A 20597-nucleotide genomic window follows, 5' to 3' on the forward strand; every position below is an offset into this window, starting at 1 on the left:
TCGGAAGCCGCGCCTTGGTTGTTGAACGTTTCGGAAGTCAAACAGCATTCCGGAACAGATTACGGTCAAGGTTTGACTGTATTGACAAACAAGAAGGCTCAAATATGTATTTCAGGGCTTTCATGAACCGGGAAAATAATGGAAAAGTCACACAGTTAGACAGTGAAGAAGAGAATGACAAAAATAAGGGCTGCACCCACTCCATTCATCTGAAGCACTAGTATACCACTTTAGCGGTCGTGGGAATCCTGGGGACAGCAGCTTGTCAAGTGTCCTGAGATTGTAACTCTGTGACAAAACAGTATCATCATGGTGTGAATGTGACCATGCATTCTAAATCACACAAAACATTCCTCTATTGCATTTTACAAGTCCGTAATCTAGTGATGCCTTACAGGCTGGAAGCTCCAGGGTGTACGAGAAATCCCTCACCTACTCCAAGGGTTTCCATGGTGGGAAAATGTAAAGGGACATGCCACCCTGGGATGTTTGGACAAAGCGCTGCATACAAATTAAATCAGGCATCCCCAAACTGCGGCCCTCCAGATGTTTTGGCCTACAACTCCCATGATCCCCAGCTAACAGGACCAGTGGTCGAGGAAGATGGGAAATGTAGTCCAAAACATCTGGAGGGCCAAAGTTTGGGGATGCCTGAATTAAATAAATAATAACAATAATATGACTGATCTAAATGGGGAGGCACACTAGTTTAGGAACCCCATGAGTGCATTCATAGTTCCATCAGATATACAAATGAAAGACAACATAAATATCCCTGAGGAGCATTTTTCATAAATATCAAACATCCTTTATCTCAGATATCTGCATATATATGCATCATTCCCTGCTTTCTCACTCCTGTAAACCACTCAACACAACATGAGGAACTCCTTCCAATGCCAATACCAGTTTTACCACACAAACCTCTTAACATAGAACACTTACTTTGTGATTGTATGTTCATACAGTGCAATGTTGCAGTCATTTTCCTCGTTCACATCCAAATATTCAACCAAACTTTCGTGTAAAAAGTCTTCAAAATTCCTGAAGGCAGAGCACGAATGTGCAAAAATAACTTACAAATTCCACATTAAACCTGCGTTATCGCATCAATTAAAAAAAGTGACCGACCAATTTGTGTAGAAACTGAACTGTTACTACTACTGTGAACTAAATTCTTCTGAAAACCAGCTCGTATGCTAGCGTGAAATGAAAAGTGGGGTCTGAGGGTGCCTGATGCAGGGTCAGATCGTTGGTCTCACTAGCTCAGCATTTTCTACACCAGGGAGGGGAAGCCTGTGGCCCTCCGCATGTCATTGGACTCCAAGTCCTATCAACCTCAGCCAGCATGACCAATGGTCAGAGATGATGCAGTAGTCGAAAAATATTTGGAGGGACAGGTTCCCCATCCCTGGTCCAAAAGCATCTTCTTTTTTAATTGCTACAGGATCACCTAATGTGATTTATCCTAATTTCTGCATAGCTATACCTAGACAAGGAAACAAGCATGCTGCATCTTGCCCAATTGCTTACCTATAACCTTGTGCAAGTTCTTCCATATGTTTGCCTGTAACTGCAGGTTTTTGCTTCTTTACAATGATGTAAGGCCTGCACTAGGAGAAAGGAACAGAGCTAAGCAAGACATTGCATATTGGTTGATAAATCATTCAGGAGCCTCAGAAGCTGTACATCCAAACAGTTTTTTCTCTCTCCACTTTTCTCAATCCGCTCCTTAATCAGGGACCATATTTTAATTTCAGATGAAGGTTTCAGTTCATCATAACAAGTCCTTGTACAGTGTTCCTTATAAAAGAACAATATTATTTAAGCTTGCCAATCAGTATAACAACATTTATTAAGCTTATATATTAAAGGACAAGCCAAGCCAAGTTTATTATACCACGCAGGAGACCTGAACACCAAAACAAATGCTGCTGTATGCCATGCAGCTGCTAATGCAATAACTAAGAAACATCAGCAAGGGAATAGGAGGGGTATAATGTACTGATCAGCGAATATAACATTCCGTTGATATCACCTACCTAAGTCCAACTCCACGCTGGAGAACAAAAGTATAAAAAATTATTTGCTATTTGGCAGCATGGCTTTCAAGCAGGAATGATTTTTCTAAAAGGCTTCTACCACAACCACCACACAGAAACACTGATACAAAGAATGGCATGCACAATCGAAACGTCAAGGGCTGTTTCTGTTTGGACAAGATGCTCTCGCAGTGTGCAGTAAATAACTGCAATATACTTGGGAATTCCACTCCAAGAGTCCATGCTAATAGTTCAGAGGCTAATTAGCACATTTAAATGTTGAAGTGGATGTCGGAACCACTGCGAAAGGATTACAAGGGGGTTGCGGAAACCAAAAACAACAACAACCTGACAAAACTTATTAGTCACCCAGTGTCCCAGTTCAGACAGTTGTTCAAGGCTTCATAAACCATTGTTTGCAAAGCTGGGAATGAACACTAGGACTTAGCAGTCCTCCTTCTCTCCTCCTTCCAGTACTTGCTGACTTAGGGTTGTAAATCTCGACTAAAAATTAAGCCAGAGTTCCCTGTTATGTCTGAACTAGTCTTAATATCAGTCAGCTGGCTAACTTTGCTAACTCTGGCTTATTTTATTGGTTTAACAACTGCCGTTAAACTAGATTTTCCCCATTTTGGCCAAATGAGAAACTCTGCTATAATTCCAAGCTCAGATCTTCAAAATGAAGCTGGCATGTGATGGGAGGAGGTGAGCTCGTTTCTGGCATAAAGCCTTGAACAATCATCCAAACTGTTCCAATGTCAAATACACTGGTGCTGCTTTTTGTTGCTTAAACATGCATCCATCCGGCTGGACCTTCTGGACAAAAAAGGGTTGTTTACCAGTAATCTTGTCGAGTATGTACGAAACCCGTTCCTGAGAACGAGCTGAACGAACATGATACTGCAGTTGCAGTCATTCAAGTAAGGTGTATTTCAAGTTCCTTACCGACACAATCGTCCTCCATCGGAGGAAATATACACACATCTGTCAGTAAGATTTGTAGAGATTGAAACAAACTCGTTGATATAACCAGCTCTGCGCATTAGCCGAAATGTGTAGACAAGTTTCTGATGGTCTCGGATGACCCCGAGGATGTTGCCTGTTCAATAAAGCAATTATGTTAAGCACTCTCATCTCCATTACCCGCTATTGCACAACTCTGCCACCTTTCAGACAGATGGGGCCAACCCTGGCTCTCCGTGGCTGTGAACAGCCTATGTTGCTGCCAGTCCTGCTCAATGTGAGGAGTAACAAGTAACCAAGGGGTTAACTGTGTACTGTGTACCACCTGACCACTGAGGAAGATATCATGTTACAGAATATACTGGAAGCATTTCTTTGTGTATCAGTTGGTTTCGTTTTTGCCTGGGAGACGGTCGCAAGATGTCTGCGAGCTCACCAGGTCGTTTGTTGTTTTCTCTCTAAAATAAACTTCAGTAGTTATTAGAACACCTTGGACTCTGTGTGTTCTTAAGAGGCTTTTTATCCAACGGCTATACAAGTTTCCGCTGTGTGTGAGAAGAAGAAGAAGGCTCTGCTGTATGTTTTACTGCCAGCCCGGGTCTACAGAGCAGAGGCGCTAGAGAAAGCGTGCCGGGCGGTTTTTAGTGGCTCCTAATTGAGTCATAAATAACTCAAAGGAGTCCTATATTCGTCACACTCAATCCCACTCTTTCCTAAAAGTAGAGGGACCCTTGACCATTAGGTCCAGTCACGACCGACTCTGGGGTTGCGGCACTCATCTCGCGTTATTGGCCAAGGGAGCCGGCGTACAGCTTCCAGGTCATGTGGCCAGCATGACAAAGCCACTTCTGGCGAACCAGAGCAGCACACGGAAACACTGTTTACCTTCCCGCTGGAGCGGTACCTATTTATCTACTTGCACTTTGACGTGCTTTCGAACTGCTAGGTTTTAGGAGCTGGGACTGAGCAACAGGAGCTCACCCCATCACGGGGATTCGAACCGCTGACCTTCTGATCGGCAAGCCCTAGGCTCAGTGGTTTAACCCACAGCGCCACCCGCGTCCTGGGACTCTTTCCTAGGACTTCAGAATTCACGACTCAGACAGCTGCAGTGCTATCATTTGTAAACCACACAGAAGTTTTATTTGCAATGAAGTGGTATACAAATTCTGGCAAACAAAATAAAATTTTAATCTTCCACCTATACTTCTAAGCTAAACAACCCAGAAAATTTCAGAAGTGCCATACCGTTAAGGAAAACAAGGAACACATTTGGATAGGAAAGTTCTTCTCCACACAAAAGGTTTACGTCTTCTACTCCCAGGTTACCAGCTAATTTAATTATAGGACCATCTTCCATATCAGTCGTAATGTGAGTCATGAGTGCTAGGTTTTTAACCAAACCACAGGCCTGAAAGGAAAATAATAATAATAATAATAATGAAAAAATACACACACAATTCATATAAAATTATTTTATTTATAGCCAAATAACTAGAAAAAGACAGCACAACTGCCTTATGTAACGAGAAGTGGATTTCCTTAACTCAAAACTGACCAATGACAAACAGAGTTTAAGGATCTAGTTACAGGTAGGTAGCCATGTTGGTCTGAGTCAAAGCAAAATAAAAAAATTCATTCAGTAGCACCTTAAAGACCAACTATGTTTTTATTTTGGTATGAGCTTTCGTGTGCATGCACACGAAAGCTCATACCAAAATAAAAACTTAGTTGGTCTTTAAGGTGCTACTGAAAGAGTTTAAGGAGTTGACTGGTCATCTAGAAAGTGATGTAATAGCCTTGACCTTAATCCAACAGAAAATTTGGAACCAATTAAAGAAACTTGTTAGTCAGAAGCAACTAAGGAATAAAGCACAATTGATAGAAGTAATCATACAATCTTAGTTTCACATGATAACACCTGACGAACTAAAATCCTTGGTTCACTCCATGGGACGCCGTTTTTAGGACTGTAATTGTGGCAAAAGGTTTTCACACTAAGTCCTGACAGAAATGGTGAGAAGTTACGAAATATCCTTTATTTTCTGTGTATTACTGATTTTATTTGGCTTTTGTTAGGATGAAGATAATCCAACGAAGCTTGTTGCATTATATTCTGCATTAAATAATCTTTCTAATGATATGCAATATTTCAGTATTATGTAATGGAATTATTCTAAAGAAGACTGGTGTTATGAGCCATCAAACCTCAGAAATGCACATTTTCCAAAAGGTTTCCACTATTTTGGCTGCTGGTGCAATTGTTCAAGTTCAACTAATGGTTCAGCACATCAAACTGTGATGGGAGAAAATAAATTAAGTTCATGGTTCTTACCTCTCCTTCAGGAGTGTCTGATGGGCACAGCATACCCCACTGTGATGGCTGCAGAGATCGGGGACCACTCACTTTTCTAGTCTTTTCAAACTGAGAAGAGATCCTTGTCATCATCCCCAGAGCAGAAATATAGGACAGGCGGGACAAGACTTGAGTCACACCCTGACGATCCATCTTGAATCTCTTCAGTGACCAATTCCCCTAAAAGTCAAGAATGACACAAGTCTGTCAAAAATGCAGTAGAGATTTTAACTACTTTTAAAAGGGGTAAAATAGTATATGAAAACAGATCGATCCATATTTGAAAACATGGACGATTCTTAACTGTAGTGGTAAAATAGCTTCAGCTTTCCACCTGTCCTCAAGACTTTAGGGCAGAAAAGCCTGGTGAATATTTGCATAAAGAGTAACAATACAAGCCAGTGCTATTATTAGCACTACTTCCAAGATGGCGCCGAGGCAAGTTCTCTCTGAGTCCCGCTTATGTGAGTAAGAGCATCTTTTAACAAATACGCCGATAAAGAAGTGCAGGGCAGAAATAATTACCAACCTCCTTCCCTTATCACCAACAAGACTCCGACAAGATCTTTGAAAGACTCTGGGAGTTGTTTGAAGAGCTCGTAAATTCTCCTCCTCCGCAGTTCCATAGCCTCCATAGCTTCCCAGACTAACGCTGGACTCCTTAAATTAGCCTATATCGTTCTGAGTCAGCTATGGTTCTAACAAGACAGTGTTATAAGGAACTGGGTATATCACCTCTATATCCTGAGGAAAGCCTTTTAAGAAAAAAGCAGACCAAAATTCCAACTTTTTTTCAATCAAAAGGGGAAGGATTAAAAAACCCAGTAGACCCCCACCCACACGAATGGTCTTTGGATCATGCTTGGAACAGGTGGGAGGAAACACCAAATGATAAAGTGGCTGAAACAGACCTGGCAACGGAGTTGCAACAAGCAGCGTTAGCAAATAAGAGCCTCGTCGCCCACTCAGATCATGAACCACCTCAGGAGCAGGGGCCTTTAAGTGGAAACCCTGATTCTGGACTAAATGTGCCCAGTTCACCTCCCTCACAGGAATGGGATAAACAGCAAGGCAACATCGGATTACAATTCACGCACAGCCACTTTTACCTTCTGTCTGGGATGTATGAAGACTTGTTTAGAAACTATTCTTCACAGATAAATAAAGACCTGAAGCTGATAAAAAACTTTCTATCAGAAAGCCTGAGCCTGCTTGCTACCTTAATTGAACTAATTAAGAGACAAGAAAGGCCTCCACCTCATGAATCAAATAATAATATATCCAATGATAATAAATGCCAGTCAGGCACTGAAGTCACGGAAATTAACTCCTCTACACCTCGACAGAAGGAAAGTCCCCTTGTGGTCAGGAAACTGTCCTTAAAGAGAAAGCGACAGGTACAAAAAAAGAAAAAGCCCAAGAATATCAAAATGGGCCGCCGCTCCGGAAAATTGTACTACCAGACCAGGAAAATGAACTTCCCAAAGCTCTTCAAATTGCTGGAGGACTCAATAACAAACAACCCTTCCACAATAACGAAGAAAACTGTCCAAAAGCCAAGCTCTTCAACAAAACACTCTCTGGCTGTGCTACAAAACAGTATAGAACCTACACTGCTACCAAGCGATGACTCTGAAAAACAAAAGGACCCCTTGACGCTTAAGCAAACAAGTTTACATAAGATGTCCGAAGGAATCATTGCCCATTCAAATCAATCCAAAAAGGTGTGTGATAAATTAATCCAAAATGGCTGGAATTTAATTTTAAACAAGCATAAACTTGTTTTTACAATCCCACACAATAATAGAAACTTCCTAATGTACAACCACAGGGAAAGTAACTTTCGGACGAAAATTGACCTTGCTATTGGGGGCTTTATGAGATTAGACAATATTAGAAAGGTAACATTTCTCTCAAATGATAAGTTATACAGCAGGGCAGTGGTGACTTTTAAAGACTGGGTGGCAGTTAAGCAAGTATTATCAAACAGAGATAAATTCCTGAAGTCCGGACTGCGGATAAATCGCCTTTTTGAAAATATTGGAGCTCCCTCACCAGTTTTAGAGAACTACAAGTCTGGCAGATCCAACATTGGTTCTACAGAGTCTAGCAGTATGGCAAATCTTAAGTCTTCACAATCAGACACAGTTATAGCCTACACCCGGGAGGTCAAGCTCCCCAAAACTCAAATATCTATTAACAAGCCCAGCAAGGTGGAAAATCCTAAGCCACCACAGCCAGACATTACAAAAAATGAAACCCGCCTCCAGGATAATCCTAAATCACCACACCCAGTCACTGTTAAAACCCATCTCCATGAGAATAAGCCCCCAAAACCCCAAACATCATTTAGCAAGGAAGGAAATGATTTTATTCTAAAGAATGGGCAATGCCTGATGGCCAATCTAGAGCAACTTCAGCAGTCTCAGGATACACTGATCGATGAACTCTCGGCCCTAAGAAAACATATTTTCCTTCTAGCTCCTCCGGCCCCTTTGGATTATTATTACGCCAATCACAAAACAAAGCCCCTATCTAATGAGGAGTGGTTGGCATGTCAATACCTGACCCCGGAAGAAATGGGCCCCCCAACACTTCCTTCAACACCAAAATTGACAACACACCAAGTTGAACTGGTGCAGCCTAGGCCTGGAAATGGTTCAGTCTTTGTGGACAAACTTGGCACTTTAGAAACCATTCAGGCAGAAGACTGACACAGGAACCCAGGGGACGGGTGCCTTGATGGACAAACTGTGCACTTTAATTTAATCCGGGATGTGGCGGGAGGGGCTATACTTATACCTACTGGAGATGTCTGTCCATCCGATTCTACATATCATCATTATATCCTTCCTATTCAAGAGACTGGGCCTAGGGCAGATCTGTTATTGAAGGGACATCATTCCTTTGGGGAGGACGCTGACACGGGGCTAGGGATCACCACTGTCGATGGGCGAGGGAGGTATGGTGGTGGGGGTAGATTTCACAGACGAAGGGTTTTGAGATGTGGTGATGCTCGAATCCCTTCCAATCTACGCCCCATCCCGAGGGACGAGGGTAGGGTGAGCAGGGATTATCCACCTCCGTCACTGGTGTTGTGCAATGCCAGGTCCATAGGCAATAAAACCGCCACTATGCGAGACTTTTTTATCTCACTGGGGGTTGACCTGGCTTGTGTGACGGAGACCTGGGTACGTGAAGGTGAAGTAGTTGCATTACATGAAATAACACCCCCTGGGTTCTCCGTCCTCCACCAGTCACGGACTGTGGGTCGGGGGGGAGGGGTGGCGTTGTTAATCCGGGAGGATTGCTCTTTCAGGGCTCTGCCATCACCATCAATCACCGGCATTGAATGTGTTGGCCTAGTGTGGGGCACCAAGGAGGGCTTGGCTGTCTGGCTGGTGTACCGACCACCCAGCGCACCAGCAGCCACCCTGTCGGACCTGTTGGAGGTGGTGGCCGGCTGGGCCTTGGAGTTCCCTAACTTATTGGTTTTGGGGGACTTCAACATCCATGCCGATGCCACCCCCTCCTCACGGGTTCCGGACCTGGTGTCTTCCATGGCGACATTAGGGCTCTCCCAGTTTGTTTTGGGTCCCACACACCAAGCAGGCCACACGCTGGATTTGATTTTTGGTGCAGGTATAGATGTGATCATGTCCCCAATTATGGAAGTGCCATGGTCTGATCACTACGCTCTGAAAGCCAGGATTGACTTACCGCCTCTGCCCCGCTTGGGTGGTGAGCCGATTGGGCTCGTCCGCGAAGGCTGATGGATCCTGATAGATTCCGTCAGGCTTTACGGGACCCTGCTCCCCCTGGTGGCTCGTTAAATGAGCTGGTCGAGAACTGGAATAACCGGCTCTTGGCGGCCATTGATGAGATCGCACCTAAGCGCCCTCTGCAACCCCGCCGAAACCGGGCCCCTTGGTTCACCGAGGAACTTCGGAAAATGAAGCGGGACCTCAGACGGCTTGAGCGAGTATGGCGGCATACTCGCGACGGAGCCTCAAGAACATCTTATAGGTCGCTTATGAAAACCTACGAGATGGCGGTGAAAGCCACAAAGAAGTCTTACTTCTCAGCTTCCATCGCATCCGCTAACTCTCGCCCGGCACAACTTTTTCGAACAATCAGGTCTCTAACAACCCTTGAGGACCAGTCAAATTTAGGCACTAATTCGACCCATAGCTGTGAGGCATTTGCGAGCTTTTTTGCGGAGAAAGTCTTGACACTTCGCCGTGACCTTTCTGCCAATTTTGATACAATAGCGGAACTAGAGGCCCCTCGACTGTCTTCGAGTTTAGTATTGGACCATTTCGACCACATACTCCCCGCTGATGTAGACAGATTCCTCCAGGCTGGGAGGCCCACCACTTGCTCCCTAGACCCCTGCCCGTCCTGGCTGATTAGAGCGTGTCCAGACGAGGTACGGGGCCCCCTGGTTGAGATTATCAACTTGTCTCTCAGTTCAGGGACTTTCCCAGAGGAGTTGAAGGAAGCAGTGGTGCGTCCGCTCTTAAAGAAAGCATCGTCAGATCCGCTAGATCTATCCAATTATCGCCCTGTTTCAAATCTTCCATACTTGGGTAAGATAATTGAAAGAGCGGTTGCCGAACAGCTCGGTAGGTTTCTGGATGAAACATCGGCTTTAGATCCATTCCAGTCCGGCTTTCGTCCTGGCCACGGGACCGAGACAGCACTGGTCGCCCTAACAGATGACCTCCGTAAACAGCTGGATCAAGGCGGGTCGGGGCTGCTGATTCTTCTAGATCTGTCAGCCGCCTTCGACATGGTCGATTATGAGCTTTTAGACCACCGCCTTGCCGACGTGGGGATTCAGGGTACAGTCCAACTATGGCTGCGTTCCTTTATCTCAGGTCGGGGACAGAGGGTGGCGCTAGGGAGGGGGTTGTCACCGCGGCACTCCTTGGTGTGTGGAGTCCCGCAAGGTGCAATCCTTTCCCCAATGCTTTTTAATATCTTCATGCGCCCCCTTGCCCAGATTGTCCGGAGTTTTGGGCTGGGTTGTCATCAATATGCTGATGACACCCAGATTTATCTGCTGATGGATGACCGTCCTGCCTCGGCCCCGGACACATTGACCAAGTGCCTGGAAGCTGTTGCTGGATGGCTACGTGGGAGTCGGCTGAAGCTAAATCCTTCGAAGACAGAGGTCCTCTGGCTGGGTCGGGATGACATGGGGCGGGGGGGCCAACTTCCATCTTTCGCTGGGGCCCAATTAGTGTCAGCCCCTTCTGTCAAGAGCTTGGGGGTAACCTTGGATGCCTCCCTTTCCATGGAGGCACAGGTTGCAACCACAGCCAAGGTGGCATTTTTCCATCTCCGCCGCATTAAGCAGTTGGTCCCCTATCTCTCTCAACCTGATCTAGCCACAGTGATCCATGCGATGGTCACCTCTAGGCTTGATTATTGTAATTCGCTCTACGCGGGGCTGCCCTTGAAACTGACCCAGAAACTCCAGCGGGTGCAGAATGCCGCGGCGAGGCTCCTTACGGGGTCCCGGCTGCGGGATCATATTCATCCAGTGCTTTACCAACTGCACTGGCTCCCGGTGGAGTACAGGATCAGGTTCAAGGTGCTGGTTTTGACCTTTAAAGCCTTATGCGGCTTAGGACCCTCGTACCTACGGGACCGCCTCTCCCGGTATGACCCACAGAGGACATTACGGTCCACAAATAATAACATATTGGAGATCCCGAGTCACAAGGTGGCTAGGCTGGCCTCGACCAGGACCAGGGCCTTCTCAGTACTGGCCCCGACCTGGTGGAACGCTCTGTCCCAGGAGACTAGGGCCCTGCGGGATTTGTCATCTTTTCGTAGGGCCTGCAAGACAGAGCTGTTTCGTTTGGCCTTCGGACTGACGCAGTCTGACCCCACGGTTACCCTCCCCTAAGGTTTTATTTATAATGGTTTTATCTTATTCGTAGATTTTTAATTTTAAAATTGAATTTTAACATTGTATTATTCTGTTGTTTTAACTGAATTGTTTCTTTTATATTTGTGTTGATATTATTTGTTGTTAGCCGCCCTGAGCCCGGTCTTGACTGGGAAGGGCGGGGTATAAATAAAAATTATTATTATTATTATTATTATTATTATTATTATTATTATTATTCTGGAATCAAACTGTGCAAGAACAGGAAGTGGAGTTTGCAGCTACCACCAGTCAGCTGGTTGGCAAAGACTCCAAGCCACACTTTCGGCAGGGATAGAAATCACTTGGAAGCAAGCAAGGGGATCCAATCCCAGTGGCGCTTGCATTTAGTGACAAACTTTTAAAAGTGGCAAAGGAAAGCCTGATTGTCAAGAGCAAATGGAAGCACTCCTGAAGGATGCTTTGCATCCATGTATTTACCTGTCCCACTCCTGACATCATGCATGGCTTGGGGGAAATGTTCTCATGGGCCAAATGAGGACCCCCTGTCCAGCCTAATAAGGCCCATGGGCCAGAGATTCCCCACTGTTCTCCTATCCCTCCCACAGCAAATGAAACACTTACAGTGGAGATGGCATTCACCATGCCATTGGTGATCTGATCTTGCCGCATGTGCTTAACTACATCAAACTGCGCAGCCCTCTGCTTGGGAATTACTTGATCAGCGATCTTTTTCAATTCAGAGTTGAATTTTTTGAACAAGTCTTCAAACAGAAGGGAAAGAAGCTGCAACAGAAAAAAGGAGATTTACAGTGGGAAGCAAGCAATGCATTTAGCAATGGAAGCCACACTAGAGATGCATTAATTGGAGGGCCATTCCTTTACGTTGCTCATCCTGAAATAAGAATGGCACTTTCCACAATCTGACCAAATGACTACAACATAAACAAATTATTCTAGTTTATGGGTAAAGTAGTATAATGGTACCTCGACTTACGAACTACTTGACAACCGAATTTTTTGACTTATGAATGGGGCAAATGGCGCATGCTTACAAGTTTCTTGACATCCGAACGGAAACCGCAGCAGTTTCAGATAGGGTTTTTTCGACTTACGAATTTTTAGATTGGGTTGCTTCGACTTATGAATTTTTAGATTGGGTTGCTTCGACTTATGAATCTTTCCATTTCCAATGCATTCCTATGGGAAATCGCGTTTCCAATGGCGCTTTTCGACTTACGAATTTTTTGACCTATGAAGGTGCCTTCGGAACGGATTAAATTTGTAAGTCGAGGCACCACTGTAATCTGATTTTCAACAAGACAAAGTCCGAACTCTTTCAGCCTGTTCCTAAGAACACTTGAAATAAAACGGCTAAATGACACAGAGAAGTTCTATTGAAAAATACTGTAAAAATAACTATAACAAACAGATATATAAAACACCAGACTAGGCCTGTTTAGACCCTGGATCCTATAAACCTAACTGCTCATCTGCTGGCTCACCAAATGACATCTTTTAAATTTTAAATGTAGAGCTTTTAAAATAGATATGTCACATTACTATAGAAGAACTACCCTAACACGTTTTTCATTTTCAGAATTGCTAACATATAGATAAGCTGTAAATGTCTCAGTAGCCAACATATGTTATGAAAATTGAACCTGGAGCAACTCCTTGAACGGGCATCCCCAAACTTCGGCCCTCCAGATGTTTTGGACTACAATTCCCATCTTCCCCGACCACTGGTCCTGTTAGCTAGGGATCATGGGAGTTGTAGGCCAAAACATCTGGAGGGACGCAGTTTGGGGGTGCCTGTCCTTGAAGAACTATCAGTATGGGGAAAGGATGGTCCTTTCTAGTTTTGTAAATATTTGTTCTTTATTGAATTATTTCCTTCCAGCTATTTCTTTCACTTTTTTAAAATCATTTTTAACATTATACTCGTCTTTTGGTTTGCTCTCCAATTAACCCATTCACATTTCACCCAACTTCTTCTAATGAACTTTACTGGGAACTCAATCCATCTAAAATTTTGCACGGCAAGCTACACATGGATTGAATGCCTACTCCCCACCCACCCCTGCTCCAAAGAAAAGCCTTTCCTGCATCACCTAAAGAAGTATAAGCTCTAGAACTTGGCAATTCTATTCTAACTCTTGGTTTTTACAGCAGCTCTGTCAGGAAGACTAAAAATACAGCGGCTACCGAATGCCAAAAATACAAGTTCCCAGTATACAAAGCATTGTTAACTGCTAAACAAACTAGGTATTCAAACAGGCCCTGTTAAGACATTCTGGAGACTATTGCACTATTTAATTCCTGCATGGAATTAAACCAATTTAAAACTGTCTCCATTTTAGAAGACACATTAGCACTACCATGCCCCCCAATTGGCCATGGGCCAGTAACTCAATCTACTCTCCCAATGAACACTTCCACTCTCTGCATTTGCCATCTTTTCATCATTATCATGTCCCTGCTGATTTGCAAAAAGAACAGACCTTTCTTTGCCTTGCCTTGCATAACATAATCATGAGAATTCATTTGATGACTAAAGTTGACATTATGTGGAATAGTAACTTGAATTTAGGTCAGCTATAATGATCTAGTTGGGAACTGTCACAGAGGTCAATCATGGGTAAAGGGTAGATGGGATTCTGTGTCAATTGCACATATCAATGACTACTCAAAACCAACGTTGGGCGCTGAGAGCTTTCCCCCTTTGAGAGCCAATCTTTCGTGACATCACGCAAAACTGAGTTTCCCATGAGAGAGTTCCTAAAGGATCACACAGTGGCAAGTAAATGGTCATGTAGATTAATCTACTAATGTGATTTCATCTGCAGAACCTCTGTGTGCAGTGCAGATGCTCTACAGCACTTCCCCTAATACTAGAACATGAGGTCATCCAATGAAGTTGAACATTTGAAGATTCAGGACAGGGGAAAATACCTGATTCTTCATATAGCCCACAGTTAAAAGTATAGAATTAGCTACCCCAGGATGCACTAATAGCCCACAAACTGGATGACTTTAAAGGGGGTTCAGGCAAATTAATCAAGGTTAATGTTCTTAATGGCTGCTAGCCATGATGGCTCTGTATTACCTCCAGTCTCACAGGCAGCATGCCCCAGGAATACAAATGGAGAGAGTGCTAACACACTTGTCATTTCCTGCCTGTAAGCTTCCGATATTGTTAGTCGCTGTGAGAACAGGATCCTGGAGTTAGATCAGCCTTTGGACTGATACAGAAGGGCTCTTCTTATGCTCAGATTCTGAAGTGCACTTTGGGGAGAGGCCAATATGGCATGCCCTGGACATTCACACATTACTTGCAGATCTCTGGTTCCTTTGAGGCTTGGGTACCCATGTGAATGCTATCAGAATGAATATTCCCTGGATGAGCCTGGGTAAGCCACCGGAAGTTGCCTTATGACCCATCTAACGCACTACCGTCTACACTGACCAAAATAGGGGTTTTTTGGCGCAAAGTACCACTGAGTTATGGCCCTTCCCATATCTTTATCTATATTTTAAACAAGTATCAGGAAAAGGGCTGTTTCTTTGATGGCATAAAAGATTATTAAATAATTAGCATGTACGTAACTAAAAATTTCAACACTGACTTCAGAAGAAGTCACCACTGAACACCATTTCCCAGCCCCTCCTGTTCAAAGCAATAAAGTTAGGTTAGGTGGATACACTAACTTCTTGACATTTTTTAGCCTAAAGCATTCCATGGCTAATTCCAGTACATCCACAGGCTTTCTCTAAGAACATAGCAAAGTTTCACAATAGCCCGTTTTTAGGTCAAGAGTAAGTGATTAAGGAGAGAACGGGATGGAATGCCAGTGATAATATTCATTTAATTTTTGTGGTGAACCCAGGGTCTTTCAGACAGGAGCATTGAAGAGCAAATTAAATTTGAGGGGTGGCGGCGGCGAAATATAAGGGAGAGGAACTGACAGCTCATCAATTGGTTTCCATTGAAAATCCCGAGGAAAAAAATTAATAAAGTAGTTAAGCTGCTGAAATACAGTTTCACCAATTAGCTTAATGTCAGAGAATTCTAATTAGGCGCCTTGAGATTGCCATTTAGTGTTTAAGGCTTTAGAGTGCCAAATTCTCCTTTTCACACAAACTGGTTGCAAAATTAAAGACATTAGGCAGCCTTAATTATATTATCAGAACAGCTGGGATTAGTCAATCTCTGAAGTCAAGGCGGTTTTCTTTTGTCACAGGGTAAAAATCCCTTCCTTTCCAGGGTGCAGGATTTTGGTGCTGTTCCATATCTCACCCATACAAAGCAAGCTGAATTAGAAAGAAAGAAAGGGGGGGAAATGCCAAACAAACCCTGAGGACAAAGACGAGGGAAATGCTCGGCAAATAATGAACACATTAAGGAAAGAGAAAAGGTAGGTGAAAAGATTAAGCTTGGAATCGGTAGGTTTCGCTAACACCTCTGCTGGCACCTGGCCTGCCAAGCCTCTAGTGGGCAGAAAGACTAAGGGAAAGCTCTGTAAACCAGCTTGGCTAGCGGAACCGACTGTTATCTAAAGCTAAAGCACATTTCGTACTCCCTTGTCCCATGGGGTGTGAAATTAGCTGCTATTGTTTTCACACATTTTTATAGACACAATGCCTTTTATGTCTTCACATTGTGTGGACTGCTATGCTTTTCCTCCTCATACAGGAACAGTCTTTTTCATTCAAATTTTTAAGCAACAGGATTTTTAGCTCAGAAACACAACCAGAGGTGCGTGTGTGTTATAGGCTATTTGGAAATAAACTCTAGATGAAAACACTGAGCAATAGGCTTAATGTGAGATGTTCTATCAATTTGCAAAATACAGCCAAGCAAGTGTCAATAACAGAAAAACACACACATAAGGGATAGAAGTCTGCTTTCAATGTATTTTTTAGGAAGCTAGACGAAACGTTTAAACCATTACACAACTCTCAACATATTAGGCATATGCCAGTATTTATGAACCTTTATTGTTTCAGAATCACTAATCAACAGAACCCATTGCGAAAAGCTTAAATAAAGTGTGTCTGAACCAAAATCATCTGGGGACCAAAACACACACGATTATTTTTTTTGCTGCACACTGAACCTGTTGTGCTGCAGCCTAATTCTGTGGCATCATTTCGGTTGCCTTGGGCAAGATAAAGCAACCAACAAATTAAATAAATAAATAAATAAATATGCTAACTCCATATCAATGTTTGCATGTTGTACTGTATAAAAAAACCAGGGTGGATTTACCTGTCCTGCCAACTCCAATCGTTTGTTTCCATAGTAGTCTCTGTCATCCACTTTGTTGTCCCCCTGAGCCAAAATCACTCTGCGGACCATCACAGCTGTATAAATGCACTTTGAGCGGAAATTGAACTCTTTTACCTGGAACACAGAAAAGGGGAGTAAACAGTTTCTAGTAAGGAACAGGTAGTCATTTGTCCAAAATCTACTACGTGAAAATGCAGCTTAGGTTAAACTCATTTTGCAGCTCTGCAATATTCCCCAGACTCAGAACAGGGTGGTAACATTTTCTCATTGCATTCATCCTTCCAAAAGCCCTATTAGACTTTCACAATAGTTCTCATTTCACGAAGAGAAAGTAGAGATCAAGCAATAGCACCTCACTTAAGAAGATCACTAGGTCAGTTTATGGCTAGATCACACATGCATGTACGCGCGCACGCGCGCACACACTTCTGAATTTTACATAGTGCTCCCTCAACCCAACACCAGTAATCACATGTTAGTGTGCAGAGAATCACATACAGAGCTGCACATATCCTACTGCAGCATGCAAAAATAATGGATCAGAATACTAATCAACACAAGCATTAGATGAGGAGCAGGAAATATCTGACTCCTCTAATACACACCAAGAACTAATGATAGAACTAAGCAGCAGCTCTTCCTGAGGTCCCTTCCTAAATCAGATTGGGATGGTGAACAACAGGTGAAGATACAGTCACCCTCACAAGTTCACAATGGATTAGTGAAGGTGCTCTGCCAGAGGACGTTCAACCCACTCAGGTCTTGTATGGTAAGAATTCTATTTCAGCCCACACACCCCGGAGCCCTGCCCCAAAATCCAAGATTCACGGCCGTACAGGGACATGGGCAAGAATGGTTGTTGCCAGCAGCTCTCTTGCTTCTTCCATCTTGGTTTTTTTGGGTCCTCCCCACATTCTCTGCCTTCGGACCTTATTTCCCAGATACTTCAGTGCCTGTAAAGTGAAATCCAAATCCAAGTTAGCATAGTACAAGTTAAACACTCTTCTTGGAAGTCTCCGCTTTCAGGGAATTACATTGCATATTAACAACTGATGATTGCATATTAACAAGATAATCAGCATGCCAAAACCTAATTTTTTTAAAATGTAAGACAAGACAGCAGACTAAGATGCTTCTTTAATAAGATGAACAGTGAAAATGGACTAGGCCAATCTATGGTTGCTATCTTAACAAAGTAGACCTGTTAGCACAAGGATTTCTGTTTGCGCCACGGAAATTCCTCTCCCTCTCTGCTCCTAGTAATTCCCCAGCACCTCCCCCAAATCTGCTCTCAAACTGGTTTAGGGGGCATGTGGAGGGACGCAGGGAGAGGAGAGAGGAGGAAGTTCCATTGCACAGCCAGAAGTCCTTGCACTAATGGAATTACTCTTTGGATACTTCCCAAAAGTACACAACCAACAATACTAACAATAATTATATTTCCTATTATGGTTTTAACCTTCCATAAACAAAAACCCCATGTTCTGTTCAGTGGTCCTCCAGTGACTACTGCTGTAATAACTCTTGTCTGAAAAGGCCCAAACATACCCAACATTTCTGCTAATCATGCAAACAAAGTAGCATTTTGTTAATAAAGAACTGGACTCTGAGAAGGACTGAAACAGGAAAGAAGAACTATAGTCAAAATGTATAAAATGATCTCTTGAGGTCATGCCAATTATGCTGCTTACTTACACCGTCCTCCCAAACTATTTCCCCATCTTTTGCACCGTAATGTTCATCCTATGTCCACTTTTAGCCATGCTCAAAACTCTTCCACCTCAGTCTGCATAATGCACAGATCAGCTCTCAGAGATGGACTTTCCTACTTGGAAAATAATTTTTCCAATCTACAGAAAACATAGGGGCTTGACAGGCAGAAGACTGTGGCCAGTGCAGTCTCTGAGCCACTCCATCAGCTCACAACAGGCAAAACTAAGAAGCCATTCTCTTCTTAGATGGATGCTCGAAATGTCACACACCTGCATCTGTGTGAAAATCTGAGCTTTCTGGCACTCCTCCAAGCTGGGACCAAATGCAGCCATCACATGCTCCTCTGTACCAATCATCTGCACAATCTCCTGGTCACTCTCAACGCCCATAGCCTGGAAGAGGGAAGAAAAATAAAAGGTAGAAAAGGAGAGAAAGAATGTTGGCTTGGTGCTAACTTGCTGGCATTTGCTTATGCTAATTTTGCCATTGTAGTCAGTATTACTCCTAAGACTTCTCTCAGAAACAGGGCCATCTGGCACTGGCAGCAGCACATACTCAAACTATGGAATGGAAATCTTGATAAGCCAAAGCAGCAGCAGCAGCAGGAGGAAACACAAACGGAAAGCAGCAGAGTAATGCTATTGGCAGCTCATTTGCAGAAGAAACCTCATATAGTTTAATAAGGAGCAATGCTCTGCTATTTGTATGGGACAAATGCAACAGAGGAAGCCTGTTGAAGAGCTACAGGAAAGTAATGAATGGTATCTTTCTATACACACACACCTTCTCTCTCAAGTTATGCAAACTTGCTAACGACTTTGTGCATAGGTGGTGATGGTTAGCTCCCTTTTTCAACAGGAGCTGCTCCATTAGGTGGTTCACAGGAGGCTACCAACATTTGCCACTGAGCACTGCCGCCCGAAGGAGGGATGACTTGGTGCTATTGAAGCAGAGAAGGTGGGGGAGGGGGTTTAGCATGCACTGTGCAGCAAGTGCAACGAACTCATGAACATCATGTTCGGCAGCCTTGTACCTGTGCAGTGCTGAATTAACCTGCCCCACATTTCTTCCATTGCCTCAAAATGCGTTCTGGTAAGATTTCCCCAACCAAGCTCAAGGTCAGCCCAGGCCATCTTCAGGCAGCTGCTGGGGTCCCAACCCCATGGCAGGTCCCACCATGACAGCGCTGAGGTCTGCTTCCTCAAAGCTGCTCCATTGGGCCCCATGTGAGGGTACTTGGAACCCTCATTTCAATTTCCCGGTGTCAATGACACAGTGTCAGTCCAGTATATTGTAGGAAATTACAGAATCATGGAGTTGGAAGGGGCCCCAAGGGCCAAACCCCCTGCATTGCATTATAATGGTGGCAAGGCATATTAGCAGCTACAGGTCTGGCTGCCCAAAGAGCTTTTGCCAAGGTCACAAAATCCTGTCAGAGATAACTGGCCCAGGAGGGGACCCACTAGAGGGCACTTTGTCCAGGGCCCCTCAAAGCTGGAGGCAGATCTGCTCTGTCCCCAGGCAGGTGCACTCAATCGCAGACACGGGTAGTTTGCCTCACAAGTTGCCTCTCACGGGTTGGTGAGAGGGAAAGGGAAGGCAAAGAAAAGGATTTCACACAGAAAGCCATCTTGAAAGCCATTTTATCTTGGTTTTTTTTCTACAGATCCTTAAGCACCAGGTTATAGCTGATATTGTAAAAGAGGCTTAATACGTTAAGAAAATGTTTAACAGGTTTAGAAAGGAAAATCTCCCCAATCTCTATGTGAATAAAGTATTTCAAGGCAGCAGCCAGCTGTACGGGCCTTTGTACGTTCTAGATAATGCTAAAGCTTCTCCTTTCACATATTTGTCTGGTGTTCTGCCATATCAAGAAACGGGGAATAAAGTCCATAACACCTCTTTTTGGCAGAGCTACAATATGTTTCTCAGAAGTTGGAAGGGTGAAAAGTCATGCCTTGCATTAATATTTCTCTTTAAACTAGGAATAAAAAAGATACACCAGCGAATACACAGTGGTATTCTCAGGGTCACTGTAAACCAAGCATAGGCAACCTTGGCTCTCCAGATGTTTTGGAACTACAACTCCCATGATCCCTGACCACTGGCCCTGTTAGCTAGGGATCATGGGAGTTGTAGTTCCAAAACATCTGGAGAGCCAAGGTTGCCTATGCCTGCTGTAAACAGCCAATGCACCTCCAAATCACATTCTCTTTAAATTGCATTAAATTCCTACCTAATTAAATGTCATCACTGGGCCTATTCCTTTTAGAAAGGATTTGCTGCAGCCATTGGCCCCTACAAAATGTTGTTTAGGAAATTACACAGGTA

General features: G+C 43.8%; 1 protein-coding gene across 1 annotated transcript in view; it reads right to left on the minus strand.

Annotated features, from left to right (window-relative positions):
* POLR3B (RNA polymerase III subunit B) overlaps positions 1-20597 on the minus strand; it is a 64774-nt gene that overhangs the window by 34706 nt on the left and 9471 nt on the right. The window contains exons 10-18 of the mRNA XM_060279890.2: positions 18536-18658; positions 17390-17506; positions 16533-16667; positions 11885-12046; positions 5341-5541; positions 4254-4416; positions 2988-3141; positions 1534-1608; positions 946-1044 (exon numbers count right to left, since the gene is read on the minus strand). Of these exons, the coding sequence (XP_060135873.1) occupies positions 946-1044; positions 1534-1608; positions 2988-3141; positions 4254-4416; positions 5341-5541; positions 11885-12046; positions 16533-16667; positions 17390-17506; positions 18536-18658 (1229 nt within the window). The remainder of the gene's footprint in view (positions 1-945; positions 1045-1533; positions 1609-2987; positions 3142-4253; positions 4417-5340; positions 5542-11884; positions 12047-16532; positions 16668-17389; positions 17507-18535; positions 18659-20597) is intronic.

The sequence above is a fragment of the Zootoca vivipara genome, chromosome 9 (assembly GCF_965207765.1).
Source record: "Zootoca vivipara chromosome 9, rZooViv2.hap1.1, whole genome shotgun sequence".
Lineage (NCBI taxonomy): Eukaryota > Metazoa > Chordata > Lepidosauria > Squamata > Lacertidae > Zootoca > Zootoca vivipara.